This window comes from Chelonus insularis, unplaced genomic scaffold (genome assembly GCF_013357705.1).
Source record: "Chelonus insularis isolate UGA/USDA-ARS -01 unplaced genomic scaffold, ASM1335770v1 contig_25_pilon, whole genome shotgun sequence".
NCBI classification, from domain to species: Eukaryota; Metazoa; Arthropoda; class Insecta; order Hymenoptera; family Braconidae; genus Chelonus; species Chelonus insularis.
The window spans coordinates 380,445-400,972 of record NW_023276451.1 but is presented as its reverse complement, the minus strand read 5'-3'; the positions used below and the strand labels follow the sequence as shown (position 1 = coordinate 400,972).

The 20,528-nt window shown below is 31.5% G+C and overlaps 1 protein-coding gene across 2 annotated transcripts in view; it reads left to right on the top strand.

Moving 5' to 3' along the window:
• Window positions 1–653: 653 nt before the first annotated feature.
• Window positions 654–20,528, top strand: part of LOC118064844 (agrin-like) — a 182,006-nt gene continuing 162,131 nt past the window's right edge. For both annotated transcript variants that reach the window (XM_035079735.1, XM_035079734.1), the window contains exon 1: window positions 654–1,386. In XM_035079735.1, the coding sequence (XP_034935626.1) occupies window positions 969–1,386 (418 nt within the window). In that variant the 5' untranslated portion in view covers window positions 654–968. The remainder of the gene's footprint in view (window positions 1,387–20,528) is intronic.

Genomic DNA, 20,528 nt, shown 5'->3' with positions numbered 1-20,528 from the left:
TATATATTCATTTAGCCTCTATTTGTTTGCATTGGACTGGTGATAAAAAAAAGTTGAAAAGCAAACGAGTTGAAGTCTAATCAACTGGACCATTTGATTTGATCAGATGTCTCGGTGACTTGTCGCCTTTCAAATGAACGAACACCTGCGAGAGGTGACTTATACAGCCTTGCAGAGAATTAAAAGTCTACTAAGTGCTCTCTAGATGTTTTTATGCCATGTCATTGGCTTTATCTACCTTTTTAACCCTTCACTAGAATTTTTGATTGGTTTCAACAATACTTATTTACAGTATTCTTCATCAGAAAAAAATTTATCCTCATTTTTGTGGTATGCTTTTTTAACTCTATTCTCAGAAATGTGAAAATGAAAGTGAATTCAACATAACTAGGATAGAAGTGATTAATTAAATGTTCAGTGAGTATCTTGTCTTGATTTTGTTTCTGAGAAATATTAATCGGAGATGTTGTTACGATGTAGAAGTGAAGAGTTTGACAATGTTTGTCATGTTTTGAGTTGAGAAATCGTGATATTGGTTTAGAAATCGATCAAATCGACAAGACGATTGAAAACATCGCGCGAAACGAGGGGGCTTGATATTGGCAAGGCTCACGTTGGCGTGGGTAGAAGAACGGCGCCAACCTGTTGCTCAAGAGCGTCGCGGACCCGTTTCCATTTAGAAGAGACGCTGGACAAGCGCGATATCTCGATCGAGCGTCGTAAAGCACTAATATAAGTGACTATAAGGAACCGTCAGCAATGTGTTGGCTCGTTGTTACGCGTCGTACGAACAGAAAAGCAACGGTCTGCCCTTGATCGTGTCTCGAGTGGTTTTCAAGAGAGGAAAAGAAGATTCCAAGTAGTGAAGAACCCGCTGTTCTTTCATTATTTATTCCAATAAATAATTGACTTATTGTTTTTTAGCTATTAGCTGAGAAGAGCAAAAAATAGTGAAAACTTCTTGTAAAATGATTTGGAGAACTCTTCTCGTCATCTTTTGCGGTATTTTTGCTGCTTTCTCGAGTACAACAAAAGAATACCTTGAGTGTCGTGCAAATCTCACGGCGGCGATCAAAAATGAGAGCGTATTCTTGGCAAAGATCCATCAGGCGGATTATATCTTCACAGGAAAGATCAAGGAGCTGAAGGCGAATGAGCTTCACGTGAGGGTAAAACGTGCCATCAAAGGTAATCTCAACAACACGATGAGTCTCACACTCAACGACACTTGCGGATCTTACGTGAGGAGAAGTTATACTGGCATTTTCATGGGTCGGCATGACTCCAGATTTGGAAAACATAAAGATTTGGGAAAGATCGTGATGCACTTTGGCCCTGTACCACTTACCCTGGCGAACTTGGATCGACTTAATGCTGTTGTTAGAGGTGAGTTTTCTTTATTCTTTTCAACTTGATATGCAAGTTTTACAGTCGTGGTCAAAAGTCATATCGAACAGAATTCAATTGAATGTCTGCGTTGGAAAATGATAATTTTATTATGAATAGTAATGAGATTGGTATTTTTTTACATTGTGGTAAATGTTTTAATTAATTAGTGTTATAAATAAAGTACAAAATTATAAGTAAAGTAGCAGACATTTGAATTACTGTATCAAACCAGAAAAATTCAATTAGTTTTACGTGTAGTAGTTTCCTTCATGAAGGACATTAATTTGCATAGATTAAAATATTTATTTATATCTTTATAGTTAATAAACTATTTTATTTCAATAAATATTATGTTATTTAAATTGACATTTCTTAATTACTAAAAATCATTTTTATAATTAAAAAGAATAATATTATAAATTATAACAAATTTATAAACAGTAAAATAAATCAATGTTACATTCATAAAATATATTCTTAATTATTTTAAACATTCAGACTAACTTGTTGGTTAATAATTTCTGAAATAAATTAACGTCTTACAATAATATTAAACCTTTAATTTAATTACTTATTGAATTTTTCCAGTTGCTATGTACGGTTTTTTCTTGATAATTTCAACATAACATAAGCTAATAATTCAACTGTTAAAATACGACAATAAATTAATTGCTTTCTTTAATTTAATTAATTAAATACTTATGCAATAATCCAACAGATATTAATATACTATTCTACAAAAATCCTCAACGACTTTATGACAGTTAGATAATTTGTTTAGCCATTATATTTAAAGTTGTTCAATTAATTTTGGTCACGACTGTAACATTTTCTATTTTTAAAAATTTATATTCATTGAGTATTAGCAATCATATTGATAAACGTTGATGGAAATGAGTAGTGTCAAACATGTTGGAGTAACATGACGATGATATACTATACAGAAAAACTGTAAAAAGAAGTAACACTTCAGAGTATTTCGATTAGAGTGCCCGGGGCTTCACTCCCTTGGACTTAGTCTTCGATAAATCACTCTTAGTCTCCACCGACAAGAATATCAGTGCCAGTCGCGATCGTTTTAATTCGCCGACAGCGTCGAGTTGATGTCAACGATGAGGTGTTGGTCATGCTGCTCACCAACATGACACTTCTGCCGCCAGGCAGATTCGATCGTTTAATCTCGATATTTTATAATGTCCGATGAACAGCCCCGTTGCACAATTTTTTTTCTCAACTCAGTAAGCGTCAGTATATTAGCGCGTCCTACTTTCCAAGGTGCAGATTAAAACGTCAAATATTTAAAAATATTTTTACTTCACTGAGTTTACTTTATAGTTGTTGAAAAGAAACAAGCTATTGACATATTACAAGAGAAAATATAATATTACAAGGAACCATGTTTTCCTTGAGTTTCGAAATACTTGTCGTCAGCTAGTCATGCGGGTCCGATCTATTGTAACCTCTCTGACTGACCGTTAGAGTACCGGTTCGCATTATCGATGATGCTTACTCGAAAAAGATTTTCCCATTACGACTAGTCTATATTTAACGATCGTGAGAATTTATTTCTACAATAATCTGGTTGGCAAATTGATATAAACACTTGGTGGTATATAACTAGTCTTTTAACTTAATGAGAAGTAAACAAGCAACAAGAGAGTCTACGATTTTCAATTAAAATAACAAGATAACGTTATCAGTCACTTTTTCAAATATTTTTGTTTCAATTAATTTGAAAAAAATATTTCAACTTTTTGGGTTACCATTAAAAATCACATCTAATGTTTATGTTATATGATGAGTAGTGACATTGTTTTAAAAAGATTTTAACTTTAAATTACAACCTTTCAATGATAGTTGGCTTGATAAAAAATTTATTCTTAGCCATCTCCAACGAAATTACTATTTTAAATTCTTTAACATCAATATAATAACCATCTTCAAACTAACTTTGACTTCTAACCTTTCTTCAACATATTATAAAGTATTTATAAACCGATAATTTTTTATGAAACATTTCTCTTCACTAACAATCTTTGAAGAAACTTTCAGATGAAAGCATTATCCACTAATCTCACTGTTAAACTCAATTTCCAAGCTTACTGAGATAAATAACTCGAAGAATAATGCCACAGATATTTTCTCTCTCTTGTATTCAATCTATTTATAAATTCCTTATCGTAAACCCATTTCTCTGGCTGTTACGGATTGAAAAGAAGCAACCTGCGTCACCTGGTTCTGTTCACCGAACTCGCCCACAGATCATTTGAATGTTGGAAGAAATTTCTTTATATGACGCAGTCCTCAATGCTGAAAAGCTGTTGGCCAAGATATGCGTGGTACCATAGTGATCCTGAGTGTTTAGTTGTGCTGATTCGACTCGTCAGAATATCTGCGAGCTCGGTCATAATACTTGACGCTACCTACGCAAATTTTCTTAGTGCGTTTAGCTCGCACGCGCGCTAAAGACACGCCCAAAGAGTGCGCATAATTGACCAGGTGTATCCATGCATGAGGTATTTTTTTCGCAGATCTGTATAGTGCACTATTTTTCTTGCTGAGCTTCAAAGAGAAATTAAAAATTACAGACACTGTGTGGGGTTAATGTCACTTTGGCTTATCCGCCTATTGTTCACAATAAGACCGACATTGATAGGCGGTAATTATTGTTGTCTCAGAGATATCGATGAGAGAAAATATGATCTATAAGATGTAGATAAGCTGCAGAGAGACGAAGAGGTGAACTAGAGAAGAAGAAAAAGGAAGAGTGTTATGGAGCACTGATGGCTATCAAAGCGATCTGAGGGCAGAGAGCATAGCCTCGATTTGCCGAGAGTGGGCGAGAAGATCGATCTCGTTTCGACTTACGTGTAATCCGTGCGGGAGAGTAAATTAATCCTTCGGACAAGATTCCTCGAGCAGACTTACAAAGGCCATTCGTTCGCTTGATCAACATCTGAAGTCAAATTCATTCAGATTTTTTCCATAAATATTCTTGTATCAGCTTACGGCTATAAGTAAAATATCTAAGACTCCAGACTTTAATTGCCAGTGAACAAATCACTGCATAATAGAGGGAACTGTTTGAAACAATATGTGCTTAGTTTAGTTATTTTATTAGCAGGTATATATGATCTAAGATATGATAAAATAATGAGAATGATGCAGAGAAATGAATAAATTTTATCATATCTCTGATCATATATTTGATAATGCAACATTACTGACCTCAGAAGCAATATTGTTCTCTATCTTTGAAATTTTTTATTATTTATTAGGTATGTGTGATCTCATTAACATACCAAGATTGTTATCTTTATGGATTCTTACATAATCATTCGTTCTTAAATGATTTAGGTGCATATTAGAATTTGCATTGATCCATAATGATTTTATTTATAAAATACAAGTGGGAGGATTTCTTAATCCTCAAACAACTTGTAGATAGATTGATTCTGTTGGATTTAAATCCTAGACTATCTTGTCCCGAATATTTATCACATTGTTCTAAATATCTTGGACATGGCTTAGAGTCTCAAATTACCTTAAGACATATCAAGAAAAAATTTATCCAAATCCATCCAGCTGTTATCGAGATATTATCGATGAAAGATCTGTCCGCATACTGATAGACATTTCCTCTCAAATTTCGATGAAAACTTTGGAATTTTTAATTTTATTAAACCAACTTTCTCCTTTGCTTTAAATTAAGATCAAAATTTTCAGGGAACCAGATCACGGGAGGAATTTAAAAATAATCATTAGTTTTGGAGTAACAAAGTTATGGAGTAGTATTCTAAGGCTTGAAGGAAATGGTTAGATTATTTATGGTGTGGAATGTATTTATATATAAATCTATTGCTGAAGGAAGGAGTAGACTACCTATAGAGAATTATTCAGCTGGAGGTATATCGAATATCATCTGACAAATCGTTTCTACTTGGTATCTGGTTCGAGAATATAACGATTGCGGACCGGATCTCAAGTCTCAGTCGTCTTGAGTTGACACTTACGAGAGTTCTCGATGTACACAGCGTGGAAACTCGCTATCGGAGTAATTGCAATTTATAACGGCACGTTTCAACGCGCCCTCGTCATTTGTCCCGACATGAAAGTTTTTTACACGACGGGGTTTGTGCTTGAAGAGGATTAGCCCATGGTCTCGTGTATTCTTTGGTATTTTACCAGACTCCTTGTATGATTCTTATGATATTACATGCGATGTGAGAGTTGCCACTATACAGGTAGGCGGCTGATTGCGAGAAACCGAACCAGTAAGATGCATATTATCCACGCTTTGTAAGTTATACTGGTGAAAAATTGATCATGGAGGCTCAGGTTTATATTTTTTTCTCGATATTTATTTTTTTATTGTTATTTTTTTTCTCGTTACTTATTGTAGGTGGCATTCGATCCAATGGCTACCGACCATTTATCGTCGACGCCAGAGAACAATAAACACACATAAAAAAAAATACGCGATGTTCAATGGACATTTTTAATAAATCAGCCAACTCGAAAGTTCAGTATGCAAATATTATCGGATGCTCTTCCCGATAATCAAATCATTTTTAGTAAAATTCAGGTTAATGGAGATTGATATTACTTGATTATTTATTAAATTTTTTTTTTTGAAAATTAGGTTAATGATACTTTTTACAAATATGTCTTTGACACGCAGGTAATTGCTTTATGGGAGTGAAAAAAAATAAATAAGAGAAGCACGAACGACTCTTTTATCCTATAAAAGCTTTTAACATCCAATCCACTTCAGCACCTAAGTAACTTTCTTCACTCTACCCAGTTGATGCACTATTGGGTCGTCAACTATTTTCGTTACTCTCCTAAGTTATAACAAAAATAGAGAAAATTCTAGTGCAGTATAGTTTACAGTAAGTCTTCATGAACTTTGGAAGTTTTCTAAAATACTTCAATTTATTTATTTTATTTTCTCAAACTCGTTCAATCTTTTTTTTCTATCTAATCCTCCAATTTCATCAATAAAACAAATCTATTTTATTTATCAAAATTAAATATTTCGCGTAATTTTTCAATCTAATTTATTATTGACAGGAGTCTAAACGTTTCCTATTAGAGCCTGGCATTAAATCTATTATCGCATGTGGAATATTAAATGATTATTCATGTAAAGTGAAGGAATAATCGTGGAAAAAATTCCGACAAGTACTGATCCTCGTTTCTCGCATTAAGGGATAATGGCTTCAATAACAGAGTAAGCGTCATAATAACTGTAATAACGTCTTTACGAGCGTCAAGAAAAGGCAAAGGTGAGATTCATTGTCAGGCCGATTGAGCGGCACTTGATGAAACAAACCGTGCCAGGCGCCTCAGCTTCTTTTCTCTCAACTCCCAAGCTTCCATCCAGAGAAACACATTTTTCTTTCCGAGAATCTTGACTCACGAAAGAAAGGTCATTTGAGAGTTCAAAGGGATAATCGAAGGTTCTTTGAAGCAGCGAAAGTACCATTTTCTATCTCTTTTTATCCTCGCTCGTGCCAGAAAAGGATTTTTATTTTATTTTATTCTACTTATCATGAAAAAAGAAGAAAAAATATGTGGGTTCTTGAGAGCTAAAAGAGTCTAAGATAACTGGAAACAGTTCCCAAACCAATTTAAGAGCTAATTGACATGGTGAGAGAATGAGAAACAAATGAACTCAGTAACTGACGATCAGGCACCCCCGTAAAAATCGAAACATGGGTCGAAATTAATGGGATGCTCAAGCGCCTCCAGAGCAAATAAATTTAAGTACTTTCGATCATGCTCGAAATCCGGTCTTATATATACCTGTTCAGAGATATCAATCGTTTATATCAATAAGAGTAACGGTGAATATGTATATTTGATTCTTATAAATAAAATAATGAATGATTATGGTTCAATTGGCTTTCAAATATACTGACTACCTTTTACAGTTGCACAATATGTAAAAAAAAATACTCTGAAAAAATGAGATCAATAAATTGTTATTTTAAAATTCTTGAAGTTAAGTAACACTGGTAATGGAAGCAGAGTTATTAAATATTGAATTTTAATTTAGAAAAATGGATAGCAAGAGCTTAAGAATTTTTAATTTTTAATTATAGTCTTGAAAATAAAATTCCATTTTTTTGCAATAAAGTTCATTTTATAAATTATATCCAAGTTATTTATTGAATAGTTTCATTTATTTTTTACCAAAAAACTTTTTATTGATTTACATTTTATTTTTATACTGAAAATATGATTGGTGTCCTAAGTGGAATATTAATTGAATAGAACATTTTCTAATTTGTTTATGACAATGGGGAATTGATCTGATGCGTAGGAAGATGATAGACCTATTGTATTCCTCTATTAAAAATCAATTTGGATCTTTTATAATACTGATACTGAAAATATTGATACAGCAAATATCAATAGGTATCACAAACGGTGAAACCTGAGGATGATTCAACAGATCAATTGGTCAATCAATGTCGATTTCAATTATAATTTTATTTGTTAGATAAGTTGTTGTGTCATGGTAGGATCATTATTATCTTATAATTCCTCAAGGCATAATATTTAACGCTATGGCATCGCTTTAACGACAAATTTGATGAATTTAGTTGGTTTTAATTAGACTGCTTGCATTTCTGGTGGTTGTTACTCATACTTGGCTGATTCTCTGGTTAAGAAACGCTTGAGACTTTAAAAATGAAGTTTTGCATGCCTCCAGGACAAAACCATAAAATACCAAGCGTAACAGCTTTCAATTACAGGTCCACTCTTGCGTATATAAGAAATGTAAGAAAAAAATGAATCAAGAAATTCATGTGCTCGTTCGAAAAATTACCGTATCAATACAAGATGTTCTCTTGCTTAAACATGTAGGTAATTTTACTGCGCGACAATGCATGCTTGTAAGATTACAATGGATGATTTAATCATTGTTCCTACGCTCTCATTATTTTTATCGATGAATTATAAATGACACTATTTACTGCTTTTAATCATCTTGCATACATGCTGTATTATGTCATTAAGTTTATTAAAGTTATTTTTGCGTTATGATAATCTCATAACATCGAAATAATTTATGGTTCATAAATTATCATATATAAATAATTACAAGTAAGAATTCTTTCAAAATATTTTTAGTTTATTTCATTTTTTATTCAATACTTTTTTATCCTTAGTAGTCACTTTTTCATTTACGAACGATAAAAATAATTTATTAATTTTCTTTTGAGCTTTTGAAAAGTTATTATCCATTTTTATTAACTTTCTCAGGTTTTGGAGTACTTAAATTATTTAATGTTTCAACCAGAGCAAGTTTTTTTAGGAAGATATATAAGGTCTTTTTAAAAAATTCATGTACCTTAAAATAGTTTGAACATATGACATTACAAATTTAAGTTAAAAGTATAAATTTTCAAGAAAATGTAACTTGATACGAGTGACAGAGTTATTTAAATTCTGTGATTCAAGGATATACATGCGCATCTTTTGAATATTGAATGAGTTATACAATTATGTGAGCTATATGACTTTGTTAGATGTGCGCTTTTATGCCTATTAGAAGGCTTTTAACTACACATAGATTTTCACAAGTAACATTAAGTAGCAATAAGTAATCGATAAATCTAATCGAACTCTAGGACTTCCATTTTAAAGCATTTGAGAGTTAATTTATGTGTCATTACCACCAGAAAATTTATATAATTCCTATATCGTATGGATAAAAAAATATTTATGAGTCTAAAAGCAATTTAGAAGCAAGATTTTTATCTTATTGATTATTTAATTCTTCATTCAACAGCTTACTTGGGACTTCTTCATGCTCATATTTTTTTTATTTTCGTTTTCTCAGTGTGTTTCTAAAAATTAAAAAAAAATTATTGCACTAAAAAAAATATTAAATTGAAATTCATAAATATTAAATTAGTTGAGTATTTATAAATTTTATTTTTAGTCATTTCATTAACTTTTAGGAATTTCATTGCATCTTTTTCCAACAAAAATTTTTTTTCCTTGTAGATAACCGTAAAAAAGATATCTTTTTTTTTAACCTGAACCTGTTAACTGTCGAATTATGTGTCTTTATCTTAATTTCATTATGTTAAAGTTAAACAAAACATTATTCTGGTATTTTCATGAAACCTAAATGACTCTTAAGTATTACGGAGAAATACGGAATCGATGGTGAGACCACAGGGGAGATGTGATGATTGTGATAAAATCAGTAAAGAACTTCAGTTTAACATGTTTTTAGTGTGCAGGCGTCTTTCAGGAAAACTTAGGGCGTCCCAAAATGTCGTAAGGGCGGTGACTCATTTGAATTAAACATTCGTGTTCCGTTTCTAAGTGATCCTAAGTAATTTATGGAAAATAAATTTGAGTAAAAATCAACCCCAAAAAATACCAACCACACCCAAGCTAGTTTTTTTCAAGTAAAGTCTTAAGTCATTCTAGTATTGACACTAGAATTCAACATGACAAAATTTTGAAACGATAAATTGACGATAATACAATAATTAATAATTAAAGAGAAATAAATTACACTAGAATGACCAATCTTTAACGGAGCGAGGAATATAACGATGTTTGGTAATAAAATGCGCGGCCAGAGGTGTTTCAAAGGGTCTTTGAAGTTAGGTTGTATCTCGTTTGAATGCTCCAGTACTCTCGCGCACAGGATAATTTATGAAATATAAATCCGAGTGAATGCAACCCCTAACAAATTTGGCCACACCCTATCACGCCCTTCACGGTGGCCATACGTTCATTTGGATTTTTATTTTACATTTTTTTTCTCAATTTTTCTTTCAATTCATGGTGTCTACTACTTCTTCGTCTTCTTTTTTTGCTACCGCGGCCCTTTTATTTCGCTTCGCTTCTTGTCCTTAGTCTGAACCTTCTCAGCAAACGGGACTATTAAAACGCCTTGCAGTCGCAGCAGAAAAACGAGAGTAAAAAAACAATTGGAAACAGAAGAAGAATAGGAGAAAGAGTTCAGTATAACTGAGTCATTTGTTTGGTGAATCGATTCTGTTCTCTCAAAAGCCTTTCAACTCTGTTTCATGTCTGTTTTTTAAGCCGTTAATTGTCCAACAGTTTTAGTCGTCCAGTCTTTCATCTTAGAAATCTAATTTTCGATTTCTTCATTTTGTTCATTTACGTCTTCACTAAGTAATCTTAATATTCATTTGGTATCTTTTATCATGATTACATTCCCTTGTATTTCTTTAATACACCTACGCACCTCTAATTTCCAATACCTCAATCCACGGGCAGCCTCTTCGTTAATTACATTTCTCTCTTGATTTTCTCTACACAGTCAATCTTTCAAATTTCTTTGATGTTTATTGTCTTCATCGATATACCGTTTTTTAACCACACCTCCAGACGTTTTTTCTCTTAAACGTTTGTTGCATTCATAATCATTTTTTGCACTCTCTTCTTTTTATCGTGAATTTTTTATTTATTTCGGTTGGGTTTTGGGTGGCAGCATCTCTACCCCATGCAGCAGTCATCAATTATTTACCCTGAAAAGGTCGTGCTAGGAACAAGCGTTGACGGCATGCGGTGGAAAAGAAAAGAAAGTGCATGTAAAATAATCCTCTGAACATCTTGACGATAGGTCGTCAAGATGAGAAGCGACAAATTGTTGGGTTGTACCAACTTTAAGACTCTTGACAGATGGATATTTTGTCTGGATTTCTGATTAGATTTGAATGGAACATACTGAATATTTATAAGATTAAAAATGTTTGAAAATTTTCTCTTCTTATCGTGATCAAGCAAAATCAATTTTTGTTTGTTATTCATAATTTTTTCAATTTATGTCATAAAATATGGTAATAGTACAAATTTATGATGAACAACTCCAAAGAATCATTAAAGTTATATATGTTTATCGGAAAGTTCTCGGATAATTTTAGGAAAGTTTTGCAGAAGTTTTAGAAGCAAACCTGAGAAGTAGAATTTTGGAAAGTTGTTCATAAATTAATGTATAAAATTTTGGCTTTGTGTTGCTATTTTCACTAATTGTTCTCAATTTGCGTAGAGCTCAAGAATGGTTAAAGAGTATAGAAATAAAAAAAATAAACTTTTTTGAATCTCAGAAAATATTGATTTCTTCCAAAACAATTCTTCAAATATCCCACAATATTTGTTTTTCAAGTTACCTCTTTTCGTATTTATTACAATAATTTTTTGGTTTAGCACTTTAATCATTAGCTCTACAAATTATCCTTTACTCTCAAGGGCACATTGAATATCATTGCGTAATTGACAAACCATATGGCTGATCAAGCATTTTGACGTGTCAGCAAAAGAGTAGGACGCCAGTGACTTTCTAAGAATTAAATCCGATTAATCTCTTTATCATACAGCCTCTCTTTATAATAGCTGAGAGTCGAACATGGTTTCGATGTAGGTCCGTTTGGTAGAAACACTTTTCTCGCGGTCCGAAGCTACGTAGGCGGGTCGCTTCTTCTTCTTCAAGCGTCATGGGTCATTACGGATTCATCGTAAATTTTGTATTAGGCTTGGGCCATAGGGAACCGAGGGCTCTCGCGACACTCGAACCACAATGTATCTACATGCACTTTGAAGTGCTGTGATACTTGATTGTCCACCACCTGGGTGGTATTTCGTGTCCTTTTGGCACCGAACAGTATGGGTATATATGACCACCATTCATTTTCACACGGTGAAGGAATGCACGAAGAGTATCGTCATTTTATTCTACGACACACCTTGAAGATATGACCATCATCGAGCCAACTGAAACATGAAGTGGAACATGCACTCTTGAACAACTCTCAAGTGTTTTATGCCATGTTACATTTTTATTTCATTTTTACCAAGTGTCGAATGTGCGAATGGAATTTATCTACTTAGATCGATATGATAATTCAAAGTGTCGACTAAGCTTTTACCATCACCGTACCAAATAGCAATGACTCGGCATTAAGACCATCTCAAGAAGAGAATCACGTGTCGTTTGATTTCTTTAGTGCACATGCATTATTTGTTTATGCACATGCGAACACCTCGACGTGTCTTACATGACATGAAGAAAAAAAGTCTACTTAAAGTCAGTTATTTTACTCTGTTTGTCCAAGTGTATAGACAGGTGAAGGTGGCAAGTTGCAACTTGGGAAGAGAAAATGAGAACTCGATCGATCAATCGATTGATCGTACCATCTATGGTGGTCAATTCTGGACGAGTTGTTCTTAAGTTGTTTCCTCCTCTGGCTTTCCCAGCTTACTTAATGATTTTAGTTCTTTTCTCTCTGATGGTAATCACATTAGAATATGTCATCTGAAAACATAAATAAATTCTGAAGCACTGTTTAATAGTCTTGTAAACTCTACGCTAATTATTTTAGCGCCTATTAGAAATACACAAAAAAATGGTTATCTTAATAAATGAATAAATAATTGTTCATCCATTTATTATTCAATATAAAATTTTATCAACAAACTTTGGCATTAATTAAAATCATTCGATGAATATTTAAAATATACCATAGCATAAAAAGTAAATTAAATCATTTTTAACAATAATTTATTGAATTGATTGTCTTGAAATTATTGCCTCGATAAATGAAGTATAAAAAGCTTCATAATAATTAACGTAAGTTGAATGCATTATATTTGTTCTATTTATAAATGATTAATATCATTTCATCGATTTCGTTAACGGATTAAATATTTAGAAAACCAATCAAGAAGAATTTACCATATTTTTATTCAGACTTTAATCGTGGTTGATTTCAAAGTAGCATATAACGTGTATTGGAATGCAAATGAATTTTTTCCGTCATATGTTACGATCGGTAATACTTTTCGGGTTATAAGAAATGTTTGAGACGTAATGTATATGTATAAGTTACATTGGCAGCCATCCAGACAGAAAGAGAAAGAGACTATTCGTTTCCTTAGGGCATCTTATCTTCCATTCTGCGAGGAGATTGCATCTGGTAAGATCAGTAGCCATCGGGAGCTGAAGCATAGATCATATTAATGGCACTCTGGTAGACAGAGGCGACTTGCGTCGATAACCATCGCTATCGATCGATAGATCGTATTTGCCATGTGCGCAAGACGAAACACACTCACTCGTGTACTAAGCCATGTACCAATGCAGCACCCTGAAGGCTTTCCGAGCAGTGAAACAACAAATATCATGAGAGATCTGATCTGTTCGATTGTAGGTGCGATGGAGTAATTTTCTGAAAGAAGAGTTTGTGTCTTATTTGACATGAGTTGTTTGGACATGATGTGAATTTACTACATCCTGAACATTATTTCTCTAACACTATATTTAAAGCTGGAGATATGAATAACGAATTTGTAATAAATTCATTTCTATGAGTCTGTTGATAATAAAGCTCATAGATAACTGAGTATACTTAGAAAATTTTTTGTGAAAAATTAATTATAATGTGTAGAAAAAATTTACCAAGCCGTTTGGTAAAGCTACTTTACTGTCGGTTTTTGAGTAGACTTTACTAAACAATTCATGATAAATTTTATCTCAACACTTTTGTTTAAATTTTAACGGATTTTAGGAATATTTTCTTCGGTCATTTTCGATAAAATTTTCTTCTGCACTGATAGAAGTATTTCTTTGTATCTAACATAATTTATTAGCAGCTAATAAATATGTTATTTGAAAGAGAAATCGAATGAACATTTGTTAACAGTTAAGAAATTATTTATTAGAGTAGATTTATTTGGCTCAATGAATGATTTCTTAGCTGCAAACAAATATTTATTTCTCATCTAAATACTATGATTGGACTCGATGGTAAGGTAGAATGACGGTAAAGCATAATCAAATGTTAGGTTATAGTATGAAATAACTTTGATTTATTGAAAATTTTTAAATAAAAAATAACGATTTCGTAATGATTAAAATTAATATTTTCCTTTAAACAATAGCTCGACGAGCAATTACATTATAACCATTTAATTTCGTGTGAATTTTTAATGGTTTCATAAATATAATAATATCAGACAGCTAAGCAAAGAAGATTTATTACCTACAAATAAATCTTTATTTGTATCAAATAAATGCTGAAAAATAATTTTAATGAATTCATTTAGTCCCACCAAATATATTCTTCTATCAGTGTGTAGCAACCGATGAAAATGATAGCGATAAAGTTTCATATCATTGTAAATGTAAATCAAAGCCTACGTCATTTAACATCTCTCCTATAATAAAAAGATTGTGTTCGTCAATTATTATTAAATAAACAATTTAAAATTCTGGCCTTTCTTCTAGATGTAATATAATAATGTCATCTACTTTGATATTATTACTTCCAAAATGTACTGTTTTTACTGTTAATATATAGTTATCCGAATAGTAGGCACATGTGGTCGGGAAATTTTAATCCTGAGCCTGACATTTACTTAACTAGATGTTGTTCATTTTTTTCATAATGAATGAAAAAACATCTTTTTCATTTATCTATAAAGCTAATGATTTTTTTATTGGGGAAATTTTACCAAGCACGTGAATTTTACATTCTGTGTCTGATAATATTTTATATTTATCACTGTTAGTTATTTAAATCGAGATTATTTTTAACATGATTGATTCCATGATGAATGATATTACTATTTAAACGTCAATCAGTTATTAAGATCTTCCTAGGATGCAGTTCTATTCTAATAGTGAAGCTATTAGAATTTTAGACAAAATTAAGTTATTGATAAAATCACCATTTTGGATAATTTCAATGTGCTGTGTGTACAAAACTATCAAATATAAGCTATATTTATAACTCTCAATGAATTGGATTAATATTAAATAAAGCGAGAATTTAAAAATAATTAGAACGTCAAAGTGATAAAAATTTACTGGGGTACTAATGAATGCAGTAGAGATGGTGGCAATGGAGTGCATTAATAATTTTATCAAGCCGAATGATTGTATAAAAATTTACAGAATAATAAAGTGTGACTGATTTGCATATTAGTGAATCAGAAAAATGATGACCAGCACTTATATGAATACCTGAATAATAAACATGATAAAGTAAGTAAAAGTTTCAATGAAGACTTTTACTTTTGAAGAGTTCAACTTTAATCATCAGTTTTTCAATGCAATTCATTAGAATACAGATCGCTCGTTAATTTTTTTTATCGCTAGCGATGAAAAGCATTATTGTGACGGCAAGGAAGAACTTCTCAAGAAGTTTGCAAGCATACCGCAAAACCATCAATAATATCCTGTCAATGCTAATCGACCTTTTGGCTGGACCCGTCGGCGCCTTGACTTGATCGATCCTCAGATGAAATATAGCTTACAATTCCTCCTAAAGACATCACCATCAGAGAGACTGAATGTTTAGTTCTGTATGTGCAGCTAATTCCAAAATAAAACTGGAGTCAGTATTTAAAATCACAGCATGTAATTCGGCTCTGCATCGGTTAGTTTAGTGATGTATTTCGAGTCTATATGAGATGATTAACACTCATGGTAGCTGCGGAATGAGAATCGATAAAAGCGTGACCCTGCCATTTAGTACATATAGCTAATGTTCGTTCATCCACATACGGCATATGTTGAATTTATGTCTCGGAGGATTTTCGACTGGAAGTTTAATCGTAAACTCGGTTTACTAAATGCCTCGTTCAACTACATTAGTCATAAATCATTAACAAGTACAGCATGTTCATCTCTTGTTACGTCCAGTTGAGGATTATCGGATACTCTAAGTCCTTGTTGTAATCCTTTATATAGTATCTCTAACTCATGGAATATTTTGGAAATTTAAGGGTTGGGTTTATGAAAAGGCCAAATTAGGGAGTTGGACTAATTGGCACATTAAACAAAAATTTAGTTTAATTATGATTTCAAGTAGAATAATTAGAAGCAGAGTTGACTTTAATTTCTTTTGAATTTAATTAATCAGTTAAAACAGGATGTTAGTGATTTAATATATTTCTAAAAGTAGAAATATACATCAAAATTAGAGCTATAAATTGCTATTAAAAAAAAGTAAAATTTATTTTACAAATGTGCTAATTTTATTGTTAATCAAAAAAACTTTTATGCATATATGTATACCCAAGTCAAAATTTTTTCATACTTTCGTATAATTTTCGTAGTTAAATATGATTGCAACTAGATATTTTTGGAAAATAAATGTTATTGAAAATAATTTTTCACAACAGTTTTCATTGAATGGTAATCAAACGATTTAATTAAATGCAATTATAAATGGACACGAGAGACTAGATGTTGAAATCATTTAACATGATTTAATTTTTAATATCAAGTCTATGAGGTTAGATTGACATTTTCAAGATGTTTTTTTACAATATTGACAGTTTCAAAAAAGAAAAATGTCACTTCTTTGTGATTTTCACTGAAGAGTAGACATTTTTGAATAAGAAAAAATGCGATTGCAGAAACAATGAATATTCTGACAGTGACTTTTTTATAATTTCTCTCGGAATAACAAAAAATCACATAATTTTATCCGAGAAATATCAAATGTCATTTAAACTTGTAATTCTCGCTTTCCGGTAAGTATGAAAATGAGTGTAATGGATATGAAAATCAATGTAAATATTTTTGACTTATTATAAAAAAATTTCTGATAGAAATTGTTATTGGTGCTTGGATACTATTCCATGTAAGTTAAATGTAAAAGAACAATAATGTTAAATTTAGCCAAAATTATTCAATGTTGTTAATAACAACAAAATATTGTGATCAAAATAGTTCATCCAATAATTTCCTGAATGTTTTTGTTTTTACACTACTCTAATGATAATAATTTCGTAAGTAACCTTATGATGAAACGATTTTTATCAGATGGTTTCAGCAGTAAATTAATTTTTTCAGAAGGTTCAGCTATAAAATAATAGAAACATTCTGTTTGTGGCAAAAAGAATCTAAAAAAGATTTATTAACATGGGATGGTGGAGAAAGTGGTACACAAAGAAAAAACTTGAATCAACAAATTAACCATTATATTAATAAATGTTAATAATTTTTGATGCAATAATATGTTGAAAAATTAATGAGCAGAGAGTGCAATAAGCCTTTTTAGACTTATATTAAAAATTATTAATAAATTTATGATAATTTATTGTCAAAAGTCATCAAAATATTCTCTAATACCTAGATAAGAGTGATAAGATCACAACTATTTACTTGTAAAAAAATGTGTAACCCTGTTCGCGAAAGAAATAAAATTTTATTGCTTACTATTATCAGTTTTTCGATAAATATTATGATAGCCACAAGTTTAGTCTATTTGATCTATGTGTCATTTAAAATTTATTCTTTTTTTGCATACATACAACCAGCCTGTGGCGATAAAAAAAAACTATGCAAACGAAGTAAAATAAATGACATTTAATTGGCATTCGCATCAAAGTGTTTCAGAGCAATTTAATCTCTACACTTGGATTAATTTAAAACTGAAGCTGCAAATGCCGGAAGTCTTCGGGAGATCTTCGGAGTCAGAAGATCGATTTGCCGTGTCTTGTAAAAACCGACTCGTTACTCAAGAACAGCGGTCGCAACCCCATGTTTAGCTTATCATCTGGACAACGCCAGTTGTCTTTCATTAGCAATAAACTTGTACACACTTGGATGAATTAAACTTGTTATCGACACGACGGAATCGTTAGAGTTTATGATTTATTCAATTTTGAACTCATTCCCAAGTCATACGCAGGTGCCATAGATTTCTCTTGATCTTTCGAAGTTGTTGTTCCATACATTCTGATCGATGCCCGCCCAAAAAATTTCACAGCGGCGCCAGTCTCGATGATTATACAAGCATTTGCCATGAAGTTTTCTCAATGATTATATATTGCCTCGCACTTTATTGCAAGTGATTGCTTACATCGTGCGAACACCTACTGCGCGAGGCCAAGCACTATAGGTTGACGATCAAACCAATGATTGTAAAGGAAAAAGAAAATTAAAGAATCCTGTTCTATCCTGTTTGTGTTCACTGATGTTTGATCATGATAAAGTTCTTATTCGTATTATTATCCAACAATAATTGTTATTGATCAATTTATTTTGGGGATTACTTTGAAAATGTTTGTAAATAGTTTGTGGTCCATTACTCGAGATTACATTCAGATAAAAAGGATTTTTATTATTTTAATGAATTTATTGAAATAAAATTTTAGATAGGATTTTTTTTTATTGAATTATCTTTCCTTATATAATTTATCGTAAAGATTAGTATTCAATGTTAACACAGCAAAAGATTTCATCTATCGTAAATTGTTTCTAACTTTTCTCTACGTAGTTTACGGCCTATAAAGGATTCTAGACGATTTTAGTTAAATTTTTTGCAGTTTTCAGTTTGTTACTTAGTTTCTCACCATTTCAAGTTAGTCATCTGGTAGATAATCTGGTTGTAAAAAACTTCCACGAAGTGCTTTTGTAAAATAATAATGATTATCAAATCGATAAATTGAGTTTTCATGTCTTCGTTTTCACATTGCCATAATAACTAAAATACTACATTATTGACTATAATATTGCACAAAACAACGATTTAAATCAACTGACATGTTATAGGCTAGACAATGCTTTTAAGAATAATAATTCTCACGAATCGAATACACCCTAAAATATTTTTATTTCATAAATACCCGGAGACTTTGTTGCTTCCAGTAAACTTTTTGGAGTATAAATTGCAAATTGATTTATCTAAATGTCTAGCTCATAAAGCAGAATTTATGATAATCATAATTTCATTAAACTTTATAATATTTTTACTTTGGAGAAGATTGAGTAAGATGTTGAAATAATTAGCTAATTAAACTCTCTTAATTGGATGAGCTTTCGCTTGAATTTCAATCAAGTATAAAGAGTAACGCTTGCAATGAAAATTAATTGAATTAAAGTAGACAAGGATCCAGTTAAATGTGTATCCGGTACTTAATATGTAATAATCTTCAAATAATTCGTGCACGCTATAAAATTTATTTAATACAGTTTACGTAACCTTGTAGTACTACGCGAATATTTTATTTCATGTCTAGACCACACTTATCGTGTTCTCGTCATTATTCGTCTAATTAACTTCGCGACTAAAGTTTATTTTCAATGTATTACATTTTTACGATTATAGGAAATCGATGATAATAAATAATTACTGATCTATAAAACTCTCGTTCGCTTTCACAGCATAATGTTTTCATTAAATCCTCAGATAAAATTATTTTGAGAAAATTTTTGAATCTTGTGGTTAACTTCTTTTCAGCAATAACAATTCTTTACTCAAAAAAAAAATTCAATTTCGAAAAAAAAACTACAGTTAATTTATCGTTGAATAATTTTTATTTTAAATTCAGCAGAAAATAATAATATAACTATTCATATTTCAGTTGGTTCATAGAGTTGAGCTATCGCTATTTTATGGAGATTAACTCTATTGTTTTAAGAATCAAAAATATGACAATCAAGTGATAACTTTTATTTCAGATTTTCCAATATTGCAACGTTGAATTGCAACCTATAAATAACTTAAAACAAATCTACCTTAAAGTGCGAACCCAACAGCTTTATTTATTTAATCAATAGCATTTCGTTATTTTATTTACTACAGATGAATATTTTTGCTGCTTAAAAAATCAGATCTAAGTCTTATAAACTCATGATTAAAGGCAATAGAATATATAAACAGAAAGAAAAAGTTTTTATTGAAAATAAATTAGAATTTATTTCTATAAATGCCCTGTTGATGGCACATAGTCCTCTGTCGCCATCTTTAACGGTTACTCAAATCCCGTTTCAGTCGTAATTAAGAAAATTACGGAATGCAAATGAGCCCTATGCCTGTCTTGGGTGTCTGACGTGTTAACAGGCGGTACGCCTGATTTCTCTTGTTGCGGATGAACGCGCGCCGATGGAGTGGCAAGATTGATAGCGAAAAAATGTATTCAAAGAAGAAAAAGAGGAGAAAAAAAATTTTAAAAACATGCGTAGACTAGTGGAAGAAAAATCTTAGCTACTTTTGATCATTTTATCGTTGTTTACACGAGTTCTTGTCTTCAACAGAGATAACAGTATAATAACATTAGTGTTACTTTGGTGATGTTTTCAACGCAATAAAAGCTTGGATATAATTATTAGGTATCAATTAATG